Source organism: Lepisma saccharinum, chromosome 11, assembly GCF_977018435.1.
Source record: "Lepisma saccharinum chromosome 11, izLepSacc3.1, whole genome shotgun sequence".
In the NCBI taxonomy this organism is placed as follows: Eukaryota; Metazoa; Arthropoda; class Insecta; order Zygentoma; family Lepismatidae; genus Lepisma; species Lepisma saccharinum.
Window position 1 is genome coordinate 75,440,428 of NC_139239.1, and position 22,419 is coordinate 75,462,846.

At 38.2% G+C, this 22,419-nt stretch overlaps 1 protein-coding gene across 5 annotated transcripts in view; it reads right to left on the reverse strand.

Moving 5' to 3' along the window:
* Positions 1-21,751, reverse strand: part of LOC145994928 (uncharacterized) — a 251,363-nt gene extending 229,612 nt beyond the window's left edge. For 3 of the 5 annotated variants that reach the window (XM_083131429.1, XM_083131430.1, XM_083131425.1), the window contains exons 1-2: positions 16,751-17,039; positions 10,329-10,450 (exon numbers count right to left, since the gene is read on the reverse strand). In XM_083131429.1, the coding sequence (XP_082987555.1) occupies positions 10,329-10,450; positions 16,751-16,851 (223 nt within the window). In that variant the 5' untranslated portion in view covers positions 16,852-17,039. Of the gene's footprint in view, positions 1-10,328; positions 10,451-16,750; positions 17,040-21,623 lie in introns of those variants that run through there. The other 2 variants (XM_083131426.1, XM_083131428.1) reach the window with 2 other exon arrangements.
* Between the last annotated feature and the right edge of the window lie 668 nt (positions 21,752-22,419).

Genomic DNA, 22,419 nt, shown 5'->3' on the forward strand with positions numbered 1-22,419 from the left:
GTAGAACTTTTAACGAAACAATTGAGGAGTTGTTTTGATTCGAGTTGTTTCTCTGTAAGGCTTCTTGAGAGGACTTACGTGCGAGTGAATGGAAGAAATGATTTTGACTCGCCCACGGCCGGTGTGTTTGCTTACGTAGTATCTTCTCAACCAATCACAATCACAATTCTGACGCACTGTAATGCGCATTACGGAGTGAGTGCTGCTATCTGGTGAGATTTCTGTCCCCGCTGCGTCTGTTTGCACGGTCAGAAGAGAACCAAGGAAATAGACTCCCGTGTTGTTTCAACAATGCTTGACGTGCGGTGTAGCTAACAAAACTGGTGTCATTTTAAATGTGTAAACTAACTATTAAGTTCACAAAGAGATGGTTTAATGTTGGATATTACCTTCATTAGAAGCAGCGAAGTTAAAGATAAAAGAGGAATGTCTGGCAATTCTAGATCCGGCAGCGCCCGCAAAGTTAGGTGCGTGCATCCCAGTTGCCCGTAATGTTAAAAGCATGCGCGTAATACTTAGCGTTATGATTTACAGATTTTTTTTTTTTTACCTTTTCCTTTGTCTAAGTTGCTTGATATGCTTTTCAAAATGTGCGCAAATATCGTAACCATGATAATGAGTAATATTTTCGAATGCATTTGCATTTGCAAATTGTATCTTACGCATTTCCCACAAATGGCTTTTTAGTGAAAGAAAAAGAATAATAAGAATAAAAATATGACATGGCCTTTCCAGAGGAAGAGTTTGTGTGCTTAACTAAGCTGTATGCGAAATTTGTCAATTGCTACCAGTTGAAAGTTGAGCTATAGGTAATTTATTCTGAAGCCGAATATCGAGTAAAGACTGTGTTTGAACTTCATGAGTACCTGCATACTACCCATTTGAATGAAGCTGTTGAACAAGTGTACAAACTAACAGAATTCTTCCTCACTGTTCCTGCCTCAAGCTCGTCGGTGGAAAAGTAGTTTTCTACACTGAAGAGGATTCACACATTTCAACGCAGCACACAGACTCGGGCAAGGAAATCTGACTTGGGACTGATATCCATTGAAAAGGAGCTGCTAAAGACATTGACCAGAAACTCCCGATTCTACGACGACGTGATTGAGGTGTTCAGGCTAAAGGATCGTCGGATCGAGTTACAGTATAAATGAGAATTTTCATTAAGTAATACATAGGCTATTATTGTTAACATAGAGTGTGTGCATTTTATCTTTGAAATTGAGTATGCCGATGCATGACTTACATTCAAATATATTCTATTTCGTTAAGATATCTTTGGGTTTTCTTTATCCAATATTCAGATCAGGTTTATCTAAGGAAGCCTTACACCTTTCATAGAATCACGCTACGCCACTGATTACACCCCGTTAGAAACATTGCACGTGTGCCCCATTGTACTCATTCCGGTGGTTTAATTGAACATTTCGTCAGTGGACTAGTTTTAACAGGGAAGAGAATCCACGAGTCAAGCATGTAACTAACCATAGCGGAAGAGGTAGTGACGTTCGATGAGGCAAGCTGTTCCAAAGCCCATGAAGAGAATCTAAAGTGAGAATCATAGAACTTCAGACCTTCTGTAAACAAAAGCACGTGTACCCTAACAGTGTTGCAAACTTATGAAAAAAATAATCCACATAGCTTACAAGATGTAAAAACATTCCATTTGTCAACAGATGCGGAATAAGCAGTGTATCACTGATGACCTGTTGAAAGTTACTGAATGTATGTGAAAAAAAAGTTAAAAATGTACATCTTGCCTGGTGGCCGACTTCCAGACTCATCACCGAAATTCAGGCTCGGGTGTTATTTGTGAGTGTCCCTTCATCAATTTCATCTGACGATCACTCATTCTCATCGTCGGGATTAGCCAAAAGTGGAAGAAAAGCAACGCTAAATTAAAAAATCAAATACAAAATTTAAATCTTATCCCCCAGGAGTAAGACGGTTCCGTACCAAAGGATTAATTTTCTCTCATATTTTACTAAAAAAAAACCTTGCTAGAAGAATCTGACACATTGAGATAAATTGTGTTTTGAAATCGGGGTCTCTTCATTAAATTTATTTCATGTTTGAAAGTGTTATGATTTATTATTATAGATAATGAAAGTAAGCTAATACATATGATTTGATTGACTAAATTAATAATTACTAATTAGATAAAAATAATGGAAATAACTCATTTGGTTAGATTGATTTGCTTTATTTTACTTCCCCACTTGTGCCACTTATGGCTAATTTACGATAGGAATCAATGACGATGATATGATGACATCGATAAATGGACATTCACAAACATCCATGCCCAGGCCACGATTCGAACCCGGGACCCCTGCTGTTGTAGCACGATGTGCTAACCACTCCGTCACGGGGACGGCTAACTAATTTGGAATTTAAATATCACCTATCCCTCATCGTCTCGTAACTAATGACAAATGTGCGTGTCGATCTACACCTCAATGTCACACATTCCAGTATCCTCCAGAGTGTACTTCAACATCTCTAAAGTTACTTCATCCAAAAACACACTCGTATGTCCTTTTCATCCCGTTCAAAAATGCTGGATTATGCAGCAAAGACACCACGGGAAACTAAAACGGAAACTTAGAGAAGCATAAAAGTGGGGAAAGAAGACTCTAGAATACAGAAATATTTTGAGGCAGTTACATTTTATTGTGCGCTACATATAAAATAAAATGCATATTTAGGGGTGAATTTTTAAATATTCTCACATTTTTCTTCTCTCTTGTTGTGAGGTGTTCATTTTAAATCAACCTCCCTCACCCTACGGCCTGCCCTCCTTCACCCGCAAAAGTATTCCGGAGTGTGAGGATGTCACCATCCGGATGGTGAACACCTCTGGAATATAGATCGACTCCTGTGTCCCCCCCCCACCCCCACCCCCACCCCCGGAGGTTCGTCACTGGCAATGTGAAATCACACTATCATATGCCGACATTCGACATACCATTTCCCTTTCTGTACTTGACTTAGTGAGAAGTATTGAGGTTGGCAACAGCCTAATAACGGATTTCTTCCGCATCATGTAGTCCGTTCTATGAAAGTAAGCTAATGGAAGAAGAATGTGTAAATTACATTGCATTATACATTTTAAAATATATTTTCATTAAAGGTTTCTGTCTATAATAATAATACATGATTATTGTATAAATTACAATCGATCACGTGAACAGTAAGAAAATAGCGCCAGTTTCAAACATGGCGACTTCCATGCGTTCTTAACGTTTATGTGACGTTGTGTCGGTGCTATCCTCAGCAAGCAGTGAAGTTGGTGTCCAAGTGTAATTGTGTGTCTTCATCTTTGTGTTTTCGGTCTGGTGAAAGAAAGGAAAACGACCGGTCAAGTTGTGAGTCCCGCGAAAAAAAACACGTCGTTCCTCGTATAAACAAGTACACCGATTTTGAGATAAACGCAATACAACGCGAGGTGCTTTTGTATTCTTTCAATCAAAGAGCCGTCCTGTCCACTGTGGGGAAGATGTTGATAGTGATGATTGATGACGATCTCCCCAATTTTAGCAGTCGACGTTAAATCGCCTCTTCTGCCACGTTGAGTTCCTTTTTGGGAAGCAAATTTGACAGACCGTACTGTGACAGGATGATGTCTAGCGCCGAAAATGCCTCAAGTTCAAAAAGGAACTGCTGAATCAAGGTAAGAAAACAATACATTACTTGCATGAGACGTCCGTAAATAATGTGCTTATTATAGTCTTCTTGTTTTCTAGTGCACAAGAAACCGAGAGAAAGATAAACAATCTCTTTTTATTCCCCGGCTTATGTTCGTTTAGCTTCTGCTAAAACTGGTGGTATATTTGTTCCACAAAGGAGAAAACAATACTCTACATGTCAACAATGATGGGCAATAATTTGGTGGAAGAGGAAGCAATAAAACCCAAAGGCTTGAATTTACTGAAATGAATCTCTCTCTCTGTTGTACGTATAACTTTGGCGCTGTCATACTGAGATAGGGGGGGGGAAGGGGGTTCTGTTAACCCAGTGTCAGATAAATGGGACTTTTGGCGTAGAAAAATATGTTCATTCTTGAACAAGAACACGTATTTAATCACTTCTAGAAAATTTATTATACTTCAATGTGTAGATTATCAGTTAAAATAAGAAAAGTTTTACCATGTTACATAAAATTAAAGGTTGCGAGTGAGAAGCATATGATGGCCGCACCATTCATGAACAGCTGGCTCGGAGTGATACGTTACTCGAAGTGAGACGGTTGTTTACAGAAGGTCGGAAGGTTCGTGATTCTTACAGTACGAGTCAAGCACGAAACTATTGGGAAGAGGTTACTAGGAGTGTGAGCAGTTCTTCTACGTTCCATTAGATGTCAGAAGTCGTTCATGTTCTTGGAATAGATTCTAGAAGGAAGTACCGAGTGTGACAATGACTGGAGCCAAACTTCGCATTTGAAGATCCCCTTGTTACATTGGACAAAAGGAGTGTGACAACCAATTTAAATAAGGTATGTACTGTGAATCACTCGGTAAGATTCGGATGATTGCCCCAAGTGATCGCAAAACATGCAAAAAGCAACGACTTTCCCAAGTACACGAAGTGAAGAATTGAAGTTGAACTGAAATTTGGTAATGTCTGATGTATTAGGCGAACTGTAGATTGTCCCGATAATGCTATTGTTCGGATGTTCGAGTAAGACGTGATCAAAAACTCTGTTCATCGACTAATGTCTTGAAACGCAATATCGCGGAAGTGAGGGCGAACTAGTAGAAAGGGGAGCGTAGTTGAGAGCATCAAATGAGCAATGATTAGTTATTGAATTCTTAAGATTGGGATAGTCTAGTAAATCTATGCATGTTAAAACGTAGTTTATAACTGTTTTGAATGTTATTGTGAATATCAATTGGATGGCAGGTTTTCACAAGCTACTTCTTATGAATCTTTTAGGTGAATGAGGATCGCAATTGATCACTCCTAATTTGTGAAATATTAAATGTTGTATTAGAATTTGGATAACGATGGACGTTACTTACATGCAATTGAGAATATTGTACTTTGTTATTGTTATCATCACTCAATCTCCGTTGCTGTCGAAATAAAGCAACGCATAAAACCTAAATTCTTAGTACCTTTTTTATCGACCTGGACTACTAGATGTATTTAAGAATGGTTTATTGCGTAAAATATACGCTTTTTCTATATAATACTTGTTGATTTGAATTGGCGCCAAAAGAAGTGGTCTAACGAATGTATTTTTTGCTTTACCTTAACCTTTTGCCGCCCAAGGCCTTTTTCACAAGTAAGCCTCTATTGCCCGAGCCGATTTTGAGTAAAATGCAGAGTTTCAATTAAATGAGTGTAGATCGGAGGCTAATTGCCCTAGAGAGATGAGTGATATACCGTTGTACGCGGAATGAACCAGAGATTCAGACTATATGAAATTTTTGAAAATTCGGGCTAACTCTCAAAATTCCAAAATTTCGGAAAAAAAAATTTGGTTCCCCACCCTCCCCCCAAGAAAGAAGTACATGACAGTGTCGACATGCACATGGAAATGATCGCTGACATGTAAGGAACACAAAAATATTTGCATTATTATCATATGACACTGATTCAAGCTTCAAAATGCAGCGGTACCTTGAAATGACTATAGCTCAGAAACTAAAATGCTCTAGAGATATGAAAGATATACCGTTGTACACAGAATGAATCACAGATTTAGACGATATAAAATTTATGCACATTCGGCGTATATATGGAGGGGGAAAGGGGGGAAAACCACTGAAAATACTTTTTTTTTTAAAATGGGGTTTCCCCCCCCCCTGCCCTCCGAAAAAAAGGATATGAAAAGTTCAAAATGCACATAGAAATTATCGCTGGCATGTAAGAAACAGAAAAATACTTGCATCATTGTCGTATGACCAATGTAACTTGAGTTGTACCCCCGAAAGGAATGGCCACTGATTCAAGCTTCAAAATGCAGCGGTACCTTGAAATGACTATAGCTCAGAAACTAAATGCCCTAGAGATATGAAAGATATACCGTTGTACGCAGAATGAATCACAGATTCAGACAGTATATAATTTATGCACATTCGGCGTACATATGGAGGGGGAAAGGGGGAAATCCCCTCAAAAATACTTTTCTTAAAAAAAATGTCAAAATGCACAAAATGCAAAATTTATGCAAATTTGGTGTATATATGGAGGGGGAAGGGAGAAAACCACAAAAAATTATTTTAAAAAATTGTCACTTCACCCAACAATTGTCCTCGCACTTGGGCACAAAACGACACCTAAGACAACATTCACGGACGAAAAGCTAGAACGTAGTGACAAATGAGCGCCAATTCTTGCAGTTGCTTGAAATTCTATTTTTAGACAATGCTGGGTAACCCCTGTTGCCACTTGTGCTAAAAAAAAAAACAAGGGTTTCCTTCAGCGCTCTTCGAAATTCCATCCTCACAACGCGGATTCAACAACCAGTCCCCCCCTGCTTGCGCTCTCACGGAAAACTTTCATTTTGACATCGGATACTGATAAACAAGCTTCCTTCGAATGCACTTAGCAAGAGGGAGTGAAAAGCATTGCTTTAGAACAACAAAGCTGGTCTTCCTCTCGGCAAAAAATTGACCTTGAAAAGAGATGCAAAAGAGAAGTCCCTTTTCCCACCTTTCCCCCTCCATTTTGAAGACAAAAAAATGCAAAAAACCATTTCTGTTAAATACATGTGTTAGGAACAATATAAAAAAATAAAATCGAAATTCTAGCCAAAAATAGAAAAGTTATAACGTAAAAACTACGACCTTGACACAGCATCTCGATCGAGACGCTTGGTGTCCTGAGGATTACTTTTGGGTATCTCGTTCGAGACGCTGGGGCACCAAAAGGTTAAAGAATAGGACGTGATGCATTTTGGGAAAAGACAGCAATTTAATACTGACATTTGGTTGATTGTTATTTGCATGTTCATTGCAGAATTATTGTACTATTTTTTCGACAGCATGTAATTGATAGGTCACTGGATATCTATTAACGGGACTGAAGTGATTCGTTACCACATTTTGCATACTTCAAATACTGTGTACGGCTTAGTAACCTTGGTCTGTTGGGTTGCAAATTCGATCACTATCCTCTTGGTCAGCTTTGACTTTTATTATATTTACATCACCCACCTTTCATGTTACAGATCCTGAAAATGTTACTTTATCTATTTCATATGTGTAACAAGAGTACTGTTTCTTGCGTGAGAAGGTCACTGCAACTGACTTGGATAAGTTAATAGAAAGTTATTAACATCTAAACACTACTTAATTGCATTTATATCCCTTTGTAGCTTACAATGGTCACTTACATCATTGAGCTCTGCAGACAGCTCTAAATCATCAGAAGATTGATTGATTGAATTGTTGTTTTAAGTCCACTTTATGCACAGAAAGGTTAATCGGGACTGGACCTACAGTTTAAAGTGGGATCTGAACCACTGTGCCATGTGCCTCCACCGGGTATCAAACCCGGGACCCCTTGATTACAAGGTGATGACGCTACCACTGCTCCATCGGGAGGCCCGAAATCATCAGAAGAAATCTCTTTATTATTTGCAATGCACTTAATACAATATTATGTAAATGATTGATTGACTTGGTTTATTTTTCTTCACTTTTCTGCCACTTTTGGCTAATTGTGAAGATGAGGATGAGTTATATGATACAATGAAATTGATGAAGGGGGACACACAAACACCCAGGCCAGGATTTGAACCTGGGACCTCGGGCATCGTAGCATGCTGTGCTAACCACTCTGCCACAGAGGCCGGCTATTATGTAAATGAGTGGACAAAATGTTAAAAAGGTTTACAAACATGTGAAGCACATATTGACTTTTACTGATAGTAGAGATCATTTGTAGAAATTTTGCCAAAAAAATTGTCTGATTATCCATACTAAACAGCAGTAAGGAATAAGGAAGGATTCACGTGTCTCACAAGAAACATGAGATCAAAATTTTCAGTCATGGTGGTAAACGGTAAACTAAGCAGTGTTCACATAGAGGCTCGAATTTGACCTTGGATTTTTCAAGAATGAAGCTACGACTCTACAAAATCTACACTTCAATACATCCATGTTATTTTATTCACATTGTCCGAAAAACAACTTAAAAAGGTAAGGTAAAGGTACCCCTGTGCATGTACATGCATGCCATGAAGGCATAAGGTATAGAGCTCCACATGTTCTTGAACTCGGCCATAGTTGGAATGATGTGTTCGGCATCACACCTGGTCGGTTGCCTTTAGCCCCTAAGATACCATTTATACAAGGATGGGTGGGCCGGCAGAAACAGGAAAAATTTCTGGTCCAGATCAACTGGCCCGGGATTTGAACCTGGGTCTTAAGGGTAGCCAGGTGCTCTACCAACTGATAAATTAATTTCTGGTAAATATTACATTATGTAACTCACAGGTATAGTCAAGACTTCAGTCTCACTAGCTACATGGGCAGAATGAATGCTGTCTAATTAGTCAGTACCTTCATCCTACAGGATACATCTTGCCATGCTGTTTAGAGAGCATAGATATTTTTCAAGGCAGAGGACACACATATAGCTAGATTTGTTGAGATTCTACATGGTAGAGTAACACTTGCAATGGGGTATATACACCAGATATATATATATATATTTGAAGGATTTGCCCTTTGCGATAACACTACCATTGTAAAATATACAACTTGCTATGATTACAACTGATGCTTGGAATATAAATTCTGTTTAAGAAATCTAGACAAAAGAATCAAGTTAAAGGTAGATGGGGAGGTAAAAAATGAGAAAATGAAATGCACACCACACACAGTTCTACTAGTTAAAGTTGCCACATCTTTTTGGCCTATGATCTGATTACACTATGGGGAAGATAATTTTCAACTTCAAACTTCTGAAACAAATACACATTGCACCCTCATACAAGAAATAGGAATGAAATTTCTCAAGTAGAAATTAAGAGTAAAATAAGCAAATCAAAAAGACTTTGATGGGCTGCCCATGTGGCACGAATGGGAGAGGAAAGAAGAGTCTACAAGATTTTTGTTGGGAAACCTGGTGGTAAGAGACCTGTAGGAAGGGCAAGATGAAGATGGAGGGATCATGTTGAGAAGGACCTAAAGGAAATTGGTAAGGATGGAAAAAATTGGATTGATCTTGCCCAGGATAGGGACAGATGGAAGGCTTGCGTTGCTGCAGCCATAAACCTACAGGTTTAAGAAGGCTAGAGAGTGAGTCAGTCAGCATTATTTACCAGAGAACTTATGATTTGAGAAGCAGCTCGCACAAGCATCCACACTTTTCAGAGAGCAACCTTTCCTGGTTACAGTAGCCTCAAGACAAGCAGATCCAGCAGATTTTCATGTGAAGCTGGGTTTCATTCTTGAGACCAGATGTGTAATCAAGTGTGCAAGCATTTAATTAATTAATTTACACATAATTATACATAAAATAATTACAACATAAAATAATTACAATGTCAAAACAACTTTTAATAAAAGTATGAAAACAATTTGAATTTTGAACATGGGGAGAAGGATCGAACTGGCCCATCGACCTACCCCCCTGGATATTTGCATCATTCATTTCAGGTTACAAAAATCCGAAAGTGTGTTAATTTTAGCATTAGTAAGAGAAATAAAGTTAGTTGGTATTCCAACAGAATAAGGAAGTAAAGTGTGCTACATCGAAAAAATTCATGTACAATACAGGAACCAGTTTATATTTTCATATTCTTCCATTCAGCTATATCAAAGGAAAAAGGGTTTCACAGTTTTCAAAATTCCAAAAATTAGAGTTTTATAAGAGAGACCACAGAGCGACTAAAATTTCTCCATTAAGTTTTAAAGCTTTTCCTTCAATGAGGTATGTAAGGTTAATAACAGGTATTCACTCATCTGGTGGATAGAGTAGAAAAGACTCCCAAGTATATAATAAAAATAAAATAGGAACAATAGTTTTTTTTTTAATTTTATTAGTTTATAATCCTTATTGTATAATAATAACCATAGAATGATACTATTCAAGTGTTATAAAATGGCTTGGACCCCTCCCCCTTTTACAAGAATTTCTGATGATATCCATGATTTTCAAGCATGCATTTTGTAGAGTACTGACAACCTGCTCGTGATTTCCCTTTCTTGTACGAGTTGAAAAGTACATTTTCATATAACCAGAAAATATAAAGAGAAAGAAAATAATGAAAGATAATCACAGAGAATTAAGGATTTAGTGATAAAATAGCTACATCATGCTACCATGCATTAATTAAACCAGCTTGCCTGCATCACTTATAACTTACCCACCTTTCAGGTATGACTCAATTGCTTCTTCAAAGTAATTATGGTTAAAATAATTATTCCCTTCTAGTCGGAAGTGGTCCACAATTGCCTGCTTTTCCTTAGCAGGTGGAGCCATCTGGGCACATCTGGAACAGATATTGATTATTAGGTTTGCATTTCATCCCACCATATTAGACAAATATTTGTGGCGAGTTAGAAATCACTGGAGCTTTTAAAAGGTTCTGACTGGAAAGAGAAATGTGGTGAAAATATGTATCAAGTACAGGCCATTCGGTTTAGCTTGAGCTCTGGCCTTCAGATGCACAGAAGCCTGTCGCTCAGCCAGACGATGCGAGAGTTCCACAGAGGTCAGAGAGGTTTTTTTTTTTTTTTTAAGCGACAGTTTGAGAAGGTGATAGTTGCTACCTCCATTTGTGCAAAGGTACATAAATCTTAATTTTAAACCTCAGCTAGAATATCTACAGGGCAGGGTTCTTTGTAGACAACGAAACCAGACAGGATGCCTTCCAATGGTGACGTTTAAACGTCTATATTATTCGAACTCAGGATACATGGAATTAGAATATTTACATGATAAGCAACTTTCTTTTGTAATTTTCATTCACAGTCAGTTTTCATCTCAATATGCTTTTTATTATTTCTTTTCTCGATTTGAATATTCTTCTATATGGACTTCCTTCTTAGTGGACGATCTGGATCTGGACTTGTCTGGATCTGGACTTCCTTCTTGATTGACGATCTGGATCTGGACTTCCTTCTTAATGGATGATCTGGATAGGATCTTCCTTCTTAATGGATGATCTGGATAGGATCTTCCTTCTTAATGGACATTCTGGATCGGGACTTCCTTCTCAATGGACGATCTGGATTGGGACTTCCTTCTCAATGGTTTTTCTGGATCTGGACTTCCTTCTTAGTGGATGAACTGGATCTGGACTTCCTTCTTCGTAGATGGTTTGGATATGGACTTTCTTCTCAATTTCCTTCTATTTCAGCTTTTTCTACGATTTGGGGATTACTTTATCCTTCTTACGGCTTTTTTCCCTTAGGCTTTGGGAATTATGCTAATTTCCTCCCCTGTCGCTGCAATTGGAACATGCCAACACTAAATATGTCCAACCAAGGGTGTACTTAGTGCCAAACGACTGACACGCGCATCCAAGTAGGTGCCACGGCTGAAACGTGCAACCAAAAGTGCTGTGGGGCGTCGACTTGAACGTGCCGCCACTAGGGTAAACAAAATTTCCACTATCAGAAAGTTAAATCAGACAGATTCAAGACACAAATTTGTAGCAGTGCTTTGACTTCTTTAGTTTTCTGATCAATTTACATATGATCACTAGTTTGATTTATCAAGTATATACATTAATTTATTTCTTTTATATTTATTATTTGTCTTCTTATAATATATTCTATTGTTTTTCATCTTTGCAATTTGCTTTGTTCTTATTTATAAAGTTATTCACATATATTATGGTAATTCTTAATCTTGCATGCCTGGTGCTGCCATCTTTATTCCTCTTTAGCAAACTATTTACATTACTTGGTCCTATTGGGTACTTAACATAATTCAAGGAAAAAAAATGACGAGAATTATTTGTGTCGGTGAAAACCCTCGGCGAAAGAGGCATTTTCCCTCTCCTATTCCTCTGGGGGGGGGGGGGGAGGCAGATCGTGTTACCACAAGGAACGTAATTGTTGACCTGTGTTGCTTAAGGTGTTTTTATTCAACGGCAGCTGAGGTGAAAACTGTAAAGAATTGGAGTAAGCAAAGTGATACACAGTCAGAGTAGAGAAATTATCTCAATGTGCGTAAGTTTATGAAGAAAGAAGCTAACAGTGATTTTGTACTGAATGTTAAACAAGTGCAAGAGCATGTTTCCGCAGCTACTGGTGTGTCATTAAGAACTCTCAAATGCCTCTTAAACGAAAATGATCCCACAAAGTAACTGGGAAAGGATTAGCAACGCCTAACAAAACACGCAGAAGAAAGAAATTGAAAGTTATGTGGATGAATTTGATGTGTGTTATTCGTAGAACAATTAACGAATTCCACGATAATGAAGGAGGCGTCCTACTTTAGATTCGAAAGTATTAGGCGCATCCAGAAAGTAAGTTTCCTACTCGCCCACAGGTGGCAGGCCATGCGTATTGAAACTGGTTTTGCACATGCGTGAGAGGCACATGCCCTGGCTAGTGAATGTCCTAGAAGATGCCTCCCGAAAGTCCTCAGTAGCATCACGGCAGCGATGAAACATAGCGGCTCTTTTTCCATCTCCCGCTGCGTGCGAGGTTCGTTCGGTGATCAGGTTCTTGAACGCACAAAACATACGAGTCGTTGGTGCAGGACATTTACTGAAGGCCAGCAAAATGTGCATGACGACGAGTGCAGTGGGCGGCCCTCGGCCGTTAAGGATAAGCTTGTGGAGCAGGTGCAGCAGCGTATATTGGATGATCGTTGCGTCACGATCACAGAACTCGGCAGCCATTTCCAGCAGATTTCTCAGTCGTTGTTGCACGACATTGTTACCAAATACCTCTTGTTCCGGAAATTGTGTGCCCGGTGGGTGCCAAAACAACTGACGTCCGAACACAAAGGAAAATGCATGATCACGGCAGTATGATCAGGGAGTTCTGCACACTCTCTGGCTGCAGCTCAGCTGCCCATTGGCTGTGGTTTCAGATTGGAAGCTGGTAGGAGCATTCGCTTTACTCCATTTCCTAATTCATTTATTCTTTTCATTCTCCTCTGTAAGGTATATGTATTGGCGTATTCTCTGAAATCTGATCTTCACATGGATGTACGTAACTGGTGTCACAATTCTTAAAGCTACCCCTTCCGATGGAAAATAGAATGCATTTGAATAGGCTAAAACCACGTGACTACTTTGTTTGGACTCAATCTTGCAGCGAGACATCACACTAATATAATATGGTCCATTGGCCATGAGATGTGTGCGACGTCACACACTTGGCAGGTGTTTACTACCAGTAAACCGTTTCAAACGGTTTACTGGTAGTCCCTCAAAATGAACCAGGGGCAGTCCACTACCGAGGGTGATTTTTGTATGTCAGTTCAAATTGTGTTATAATGTTAGCACTGTAGCAGAAAACATTAGCACAGTGTTCAGACAAGATATGACTGATAAACTCTGTTGGGGCATTCCATGAAAAGTGGTCCTACTCCATGTAAATAAAAAAATGAATTAATCTGAAAAATTATTAGTGGTTTTAAATGCATTAATGTTTTATATGTTTGTGAATGTATAATTTCCATATATCACTGAAAAAAATATTAGCATCTGTAGCCTATATGCTTCACAGACAAATTTAGTCAAATTTTACTGAAATCACACATGTAACATATTTTTATGCATTCCAGCTATGCCATCATACTGTTTTTTTCATTTGTTAGCAGACACCACAAAATACTTCATAATTCAGTAACCTTGACCCTCTGTACCCGATCAGAAAAGTTAAACATTTTGCATGGTTTATGATAATTATGTTGTTTATGAACGTTTTCAGTTATATTAAGCTCTCTGAGATGTGTTACTGTGAAGCATAACAACCTAAGGAACTTCGCACAAGTGAATATAGCACCCAACATAACATTCCACAACAGCAGCTATAATTTTACGTTGTTAGGTTAGGAGGGTTAGGTTTGGGACTGATATCAATTTTTGGCATGTTCTTTTGCTATTCGAGTGTGCATATAACTGGTTTTGACTAATAAAAAAGAGACGAGATGGAAGGTTTTTACTTACATGGGCTATACTTTGGGATCAAATATCTCCATTGTTTGTGCTTATCGCACACTGGGATCAATTTTATATTACGTAAAACACCGAAATCTGCAGATTAAAACAAAATTCAATATAATTCTTGAGGGCATACAGTAGTCAACGGCCCCCATAATCCTATAAAATCAGTTCATTATTAATATTTTCATCCAATCTCATGTCTAGAAACTTACATTTTGTGTGAACTGTTACACATGTAACACTGAAATGTCTCTGTTGCTGCTGTGCAAAATTTCGCAGAGATGACAGACACATCATTGGAAAATTAACCATATGAGCATCCAAGTATTTTAGATGAGTGTGTGTTGTGGCCTGACTACAGTGAACACTGCATGCTAGCTCAAAGTGTGCTTAATAATAATTGAGATAGGAATTTGCATGACATTGCTATCAGTAAGAAAAGTGGGCCTCGTAAGACAACCATTGCAGATGAGCATAACAACTGAACGTGCTGTTGATCATCTTTGGCACTGCTCAAAGCTACCCCTCCAACCCCAGAAATGTGGCTTTGTTTGTGTGGTCCCACAAACGGAAGCATTGTTGTTGGAAATATGTTCTCCATATTCTCAATCAATATGACACTCTGCAAATGTAAATTTGTCACCTAGTACAGGTTTGCATGCTTAAATCAATTGGCCCAATTTTATTTTATTTTATTGCAATTTTTACATGGTTTGATTTCGATTTACTCTGTCATCACATACTACGGAGTTTCATCAATTACTTACTGTGTTCTCTTGACACTGTATTTTCACTTCCCAATACATGCTTTCTTAGTTATGTAGGTCAGGTTTAGTTCCATAACATTTTAATAATAATCCTAAATGGTTTCGTGGTTAGTTTACGTGGGTGAGGTTTAGTTCTCTTGGCATAAAAATAAGATCCCTAAATGCTTTCTACTAAGATTCAGATTTACTTCCATATTAATTCCCACTAGTCTACGATACTTGCAGATGCTTGTTAACATTGTCAATCGGAAGAGCTCCTGAGTGCGTAACGTAATTCTTACGTTGTCGAAATCCAAACAGTGCTCATTAATTACTTCAAATTTCATGTCACAATGATTGTGGAAATTCTATGGTAATTAGTCTTCCTGCTTGAAAAATTTGGGGAAAAAATCCTAAAACAATCGGAACCGTTACCTTTACAAGTGATAAAAATATTTTCAAGATTTTCTTAACACGTTCTCTGCACTGAAGTGGTTATTGGACTTTCCTGTAAAAGGGGGAACTGACATTTTTTCCCCTGTAAAAAAATAGAACAGCCAAAACATTTTTATCTATACTCAACTCCCCATGCTTTGTTGGTCATGCCTTATGCGCATCAGTTATACTCGTGATCGACGGTGCACTAGGAGCAACAAAGTGTAAGCCACATGTTTCGGCCATAATGACCAACTTGGCATGATTGGAGTGTGCTAGTTTCGGTCATTATGACCAACATGGTAGAGAATGTGTTAATTATACATATTCAGAGTAAAACTTTTTTTATACCAAAAAGGTTTCGGTAAGACTCTAGTTTACGTCCTTTTCCTAAGGAATACGTGTCATATATCGTTGGAAAGGTTATTTTATAAGGAATTCAACAAAGTAAATCCCAAGGCGAGGAAAAATTTCCTGGAGGAGAAAATCAAGAAAAAACGATGTTGTCCGGATATGCGTGATTGAACGTACTGAGGACATTTTTCGATGATGAAGCACATATTTAGGGGTGAAATGAGTGCTAATGGAACCTAACCTAACAGGCCTAACCTAACCTCGTAGGCATACCTCGTTCCCGTGAATGGTTAGTGACAGAAAGTGTAAAAACAAAAACTTATTTACCCTACGGAAGCCGGAGCGCTGGCTGTCTGCTAGCATGGTTTTGTAAACGGGCAACAAGGAGTGCGCAAGAAAGTGTGTTCGATGATGTAACCCCAGGTCAGTGTTTCCAACGACGCCATTGTTTTCCCAGAACATGACAATTTTAACTATGTTTACTTAACCTAACCTTGCTGTGAATGGTTCATGGGGCTATTTATGAATGGTTTGTGGGGCTATCCGTGCATGGTTCGTGAGGCTAATCGAATGGTTCGTGGGGTTTTGGAACCCGGAAAAAAATAATCTGTAACACGAAAGCAGGAATTTTTCGGTTAGGATGGTTTGAAACACTGCATACCCACAGATGATAGACAACACTAGTCAAGATTTGCCCGCCATATTGCGTGTAACAGAAGCAAAAAAGCAACGAACAATAAATACTCGTAATGTGAAAAATTACAATTATTTCGGTGAAAAAAGCAAAATCCCACCTTAAGTAATGTTTCGCAATGCAAACTAGGTAAGTACGAATGTAAAAAAAAAAGACGAAATGGACGAGTGAAATGTGTTTTCCCTATAACAGACTGGTACCCTAGTGCTAGTACAAAATTCACATACACATAATGTAAAACTGCGTATAGTGATTAGATGAATAATTATCGCATTACCGGAAAACTGGCATAAGCACCCCAGAACTGGCTACCCGCATTACGAATGTTCCAAGTGTACATGCTAAAATAGGTTAATTTACATGATCCATTAAATATCTGATATATCAGAGTCTATGATTTTTTCGCTTTTATTTAAGTATATTTTTACGTACCTTGAGTCAAAATATAATTCGGCTTGCTTGCAGATAGAACTAGAATTTACATGGGATTCTGCAAATGTGTCGCTGAAAGTTTGACACTTACAGGTAGACATCGATTGGCATTATTTTATACTGTTACATGAGTGGCTCGAATAATAAAAACTTACCGCTACAACGCTGAATAATAACTTTATATGCGTACGTTCTCTTTAAACTTTAAACTTCACCTAACGTATTTTCCACAAAACGTTGTATCTTTTTGTTTTTCTTCTTTCCTTGTCCCTATCAACCTGTGCTTAACTGCTTATGGCGCAATATGATTCTTCTTCTTCTTCTTCCAACATGGCTAATCAGTTGAAAAACAGGAACACCCAATATCGCCGACTTTGGGGGGGGGGGAGCAAGCTCCACAAAATTCTCATAGAAGGACACGTTTTATGTTTATTTACATATATAAAGTATTGTTATTGACGATCTTGCCTCCCAAAATTTATCTTAAGTTATTTATCTGGGAACACCATTGGTGGTTAGCACCGTAACGAAATTTGGTGTAGTTTATTTCTTCCTGTGGGACCAACATTCTCTTGCAAAAACCATAATTGATCCATGCAAGCGCATGGTAGAGATCCTTAGAAGGGTGTGAAGAGTCAGGCCCTTACCCAGGGAGGGATTCAACTAGGAAAGGGAAAAATAACATAGACATTTTTTAATATTTTTCAAGAATTTTGGTTTTGTCCTTACATGAATGGATGGATTGTTTATGGAGAGAGGCAGGGTCCAGAAGTCTGCGGTCTGCAATGTTTGGTAATTTTAGTTATATAACCATGAAAGTCTACCAGACGTCCCGATTTATTCGGTTCTTTTTCGTGATGCAATTCATATTCAGACATGTTTTTCATTGCTAATTTTATAAATAAAATATAGTATTATTCGATAAGCATAGAATTATCCTGGCTGTTTTATGGTACTGGTGTAACAACATAAAAGGAAATTAGAAAACATTTTTAATTTGCGGAATACGGTAATGCTATTCGAATACTTCTAAGAATTGAATGCAAATAAGCACGAAGCTGTTACAGACAATGTCTGTATACAACATTGCTGATTGTCAGGTCGAGGGAGGGGGGGGGGGCGATTTATTGGTGAGTTGAGAGAATTTTTTCCGTTACTTTGGGCCACAATATTGCAACTCTACAATTCTACATCTAGCTGCAACACTGCCATAGCGCTAGTGTTACATGAAGGGTGCAAAATACCAAGGTGGGAGACGAATTTCCCTTTTACCAATAATCTTGTTCTAGAATTTTCCGAGCGGGGTCTCAATTCAATACAGTAGTACGTACTACTGTTCTACAATTCTGGCTCAAAAACAAAACTCACTATAGATTTACTATTATACAAACTATAACACCAGTAATTAAAAGAAATATTGGTATACAAACTATCTCCTCCCTCATGATTTAAAATGTGATAGGTGTTTACAAACTATGCTCCCTCCAATAATTCAAAGCAATGTAAGAATACTTCAACCTATTTAGTTTGTAAAAACAACCAATTTAATTCTACCCCGATCATTTTATAAGGAACTTATGGTACGTGATCTCAAATTTGTTCCCCTCGTCCAAACACATGTCTATAGATTTGTCATTTTGAATATTTCGACGTAGCAGAAATTTTATCTTTCTGATCTTGAAAAATTTAACGTCACAATACTTTTTAAAATGTTTTAATGAAAATAATACCCCCCCCCCAAAAAAAACACTTGATGATTATACATTCCCGCCAAAGTCAAACGCCTTGTGAGCACGCCCTCTCTGGCTGACACCACTATCTTTTAGAGAGAAGAGAAGAGTAGGGGAATGATTGATTGAGTTGATGTTTTAAGTCCACTTTATGCACAGTAAGGCTAATCGGAACCATGGGCGTCCGGAAGGGGGGCCGTGCCCCCCCCCCTGGAAAACGAAAGTAAACAAAAAATTACATATTTCACACATGTAATTTAATTTCAACCACAATAATGTGTGTTAATTATTGCACGAACATGATAAATTCAAATTTAAGCAATGTTTTTTGATGGATGAACACTATTATTGGGGAAAATATGCCATGTTGGCCCCCCTGGAAAAAAATACCTTCCTTACCCCTCCCTGGAAAAAATCCTGCGGACGTCCATGATCGGAACTGGATCAACTGTTTAAAGTGGGATCCGATCCACTATCTGACTCCAACAGGGATCGAGCCCGGGACCCCTTGATTACAAGGTGACGACGCTATCACTGCGCCATCGGGAAGGCTCAGAATAGTGAAATGAAAGACAACCTTGACTCCTTTGCAGCAGCCAGAGGATTTGTTGCGTTGGTGTGGCGGAAAAGAAATAGATATCTCTCGCTTAACCGAAAGGCAAGTATCCTTGTATTGCTTTTAGTTATTGGGGGAGAGCAGTCCGTATTACACCCATCGCATTTTGAATTATTAGACAGAAGAGTTTGAAATATACCTATATTGCTTTCTAATTTGTAGTATATTTTAAATAATTTTATTTACTTTTAATTACTGGGGATATAGTTTGTAGTAACACACCTACAGTTGACTCACTGTAATTGATTGATTGATTGATTTGCTTTATTTTACTTCGCTTTTGTGCCATTTTTGGCTAATTTGCGAAGATGGGGATGAGTGATGATATGATGAAATTCATGAATGAACACTGACCAACATCCATGCCTAGGCTGGGATTCGAACCCGAGGCCCTTGGCGTCGTAGCGCGATGTGCTAACCACTCCGCCAAGGGGCCAGCTGATTTTTATTCGAACTTGGATTTCGACTCGGTAATTCAAATAGAAGTTTATTTCCCTTGAAATCGTATTTAAGGATACACGTTTTTGTTAATTCGAATTTTGGATAATTCGATTTTTTTTCGTGGCACCTTGGAGTTCGAATTAGAAACAGTTCACTGTATATTGATCTTCATTATTGAGGGATGGCCTACTTTGTAATACAGCACTGCTGCATTGAATTGGAGGAGGCAAAATTTAACCACGTCTGTAACCTATCATATTGCATTGTGTAGGTGTACTATATATGTAGTTTGATTGTATTATAGAGGATATTTTTTTTTCTGCAGTATTGGTTCCAATTATAGAGATGGGTTCATAGCTTTGTAGTACAGCGCCTTGAATAACGTAGTGTGGAAAACGACCCAAGAAACTGGTTCCCTCGACTGATGAGAACATAGATGGCAGTGCGATTAGAATCGCTGCTAATTTTCTTATGAAAGTAATGCGGCTTTGTTAGTGTTTGGAATATAGATTTGTTTGTCTTGAAAGGCGGTACGTGAATTGATGGAAACAGTTATATTTGTGGAGTGATTTGCAGTCACGAAATGGCATTAATTTGGAAAGAAGAATAAAATATAATTAATAAATAAATAGCATGCGTGCGTAACACAAGAAGAAACATTGCAATGTGATTCCGGACGTCAGGTCTTGGACTGTGTATTAGAGATTATTTTTCTATGTTATTAGAATATAAATAGTATCCTGAGAGATATTTAATACCGAGGCGACAAACCACAAGTGTCGCTTGAAAGCGAGCAGTCGCTAATCAATGCAGCCTTTCGAACCGTAGGGACACATGCTCTGACTGCACCGTTTCCTCAAGGAGATTTTAGACCAAAGCGACACGCGACAAACGATACGAGGATTTCACACCAAAGCGACACGGGTCATTCGGTCCAAGGCAACTTTCATACCGAAGCGACACATGTTGCTTGGAAAGGAGCCAATCAAGAGCAACATTTCACATCGTAGCGGCATGACGGGAAGCAGACGTTGCAGCGAAAACTCTATTTACTTCCATTATAAGCAGACGAATACCAAGCACCGGGTCCAATACCAGCGCCTCTAGCGGTATCATTTTCGAGTGGAACCAGCCAGAGAGCGCAGAACCGTGCCGTTTTCCACACTAACTTATTCAAGGCGCTGTACTTTGTAGTATAACTGCTTCACTTTGTATTATTGAGGAGACATACGTACATTGTATTTACAACTAAGTATGTATGTTGCTTCGAATTGCTGGAATCAAAATAATTTCAGCTATGCCTTAATTCTCAACTTCAGTGCAGTCAAAACAGGAAAAATAAATGAAGTAATTCATAAGAAGCTGAAATTTGATTCAGAACTTCTTTCTAACAGTAATAACATCATAACATATCAAAAGTCCCCGGCGATCATATTCCCGCTATGGCCGCCATATTGAAAAAATGGCAGCCAAATGAAAGTTTTCATGAAATAACAGTAGCCCTACTAATAGACAATAACTTGGATTTTGCTATGCGCTTGAATGTCTTTTTTAGAACAACAGTAATGTCAATAACAACGTATTAAATGTTTTGCTGAAGATTCACACGGTAAGGTAAAGAATGTCGCATGAGAATGGACGTGACTCAAAATAGAATGACATTTGAGAAATAGTATATTTTGTATATATGTTATGGCAACGTACTATGACACATCATGGTTTATTGTTACACTTTAACCTCAATACTGAAAAATGGCGAACGATAAAATCTTATATATATATATATATATATAATACTTTTCGAGCTCCTTCCAAGCTCGCACCGAAAGTTAAAAGCACGTTAAAAAGAGTGCTGCATATTAACTACTTCCAGAAGACAATATATACACTATGATTAAAACTTCTAAAGGTTTAACTGTATTGATAATCCATCACTGCTAGATTTGCTCCTTGCACGGTACTGAAAGAGCTGAAGTGATGGTGTTTCAGTGCACGCCATTTTTTCTTCTTCTTACTTTACAACAACGTTTAGGGTGATACTATAAATGGTGCAATCTCTGAGTTTCTAAAGGACTACTTTTCTTACCTTAAATAGTCTAACATTATGTTAGATTTTGATTCTCCCTTGCAAGCATCGGTGCTGCCCTCTATGTTTGCAAAATCAGAACAAAGACCAAAGAAAATCCTAGAGTGCCAACGAATTTTACCTGCATCGATATATGATGAAACAGCACAGAAAATGTTTCTCACCGAAAGTTCGTGGCAACGTAAGAAGCTTATATCTTATCTCCTAACAAGTGATAAGTTTAAATGAAGAATATCTTATCTACTTCGCGCAACATAGGTGAGGATGGGGAGGGACCTCAGTCAGGGGCGGTCCGAGACTTTTACAGCAAGGGAAGCACATGCTGTAAGAAATTTTTTAAAAAACATTTTTATTATTATTATTATTATTATTATTATTATCTCATCATTTATGAATTCTTCTATCACTAGATTGCAGAATTCGTGTTTATAATTTTCACTTCAGTTTTAGCAGCAGCTTCTCAATTACTGCCTCTTGATATTTCTTATGACGCTATGATGTTCAACTAAATTGTTCATGTCATCGAAATCTGAACTGCTCCACACACCCTTTTCATTTGAAAATATGGCTTCCCGGATGGCGTAGTGGTAGCGTCGTCGCCTTGTAATGAAGGAATCTAGGTTTCGCGGTGGAGGCACATAGTGATTCAGATCCCACTTTAAACTGCAGGTTCAGCCCCCCAATTATCTCGCCTGTGCATGAAGTGGATTTAAGAGCAAAACTAATTTGGAAATAGGACGCAAACCTTACAGTACAGTTTTACTTTTCTGTGAAACCAGCTATTAATTATTCCACA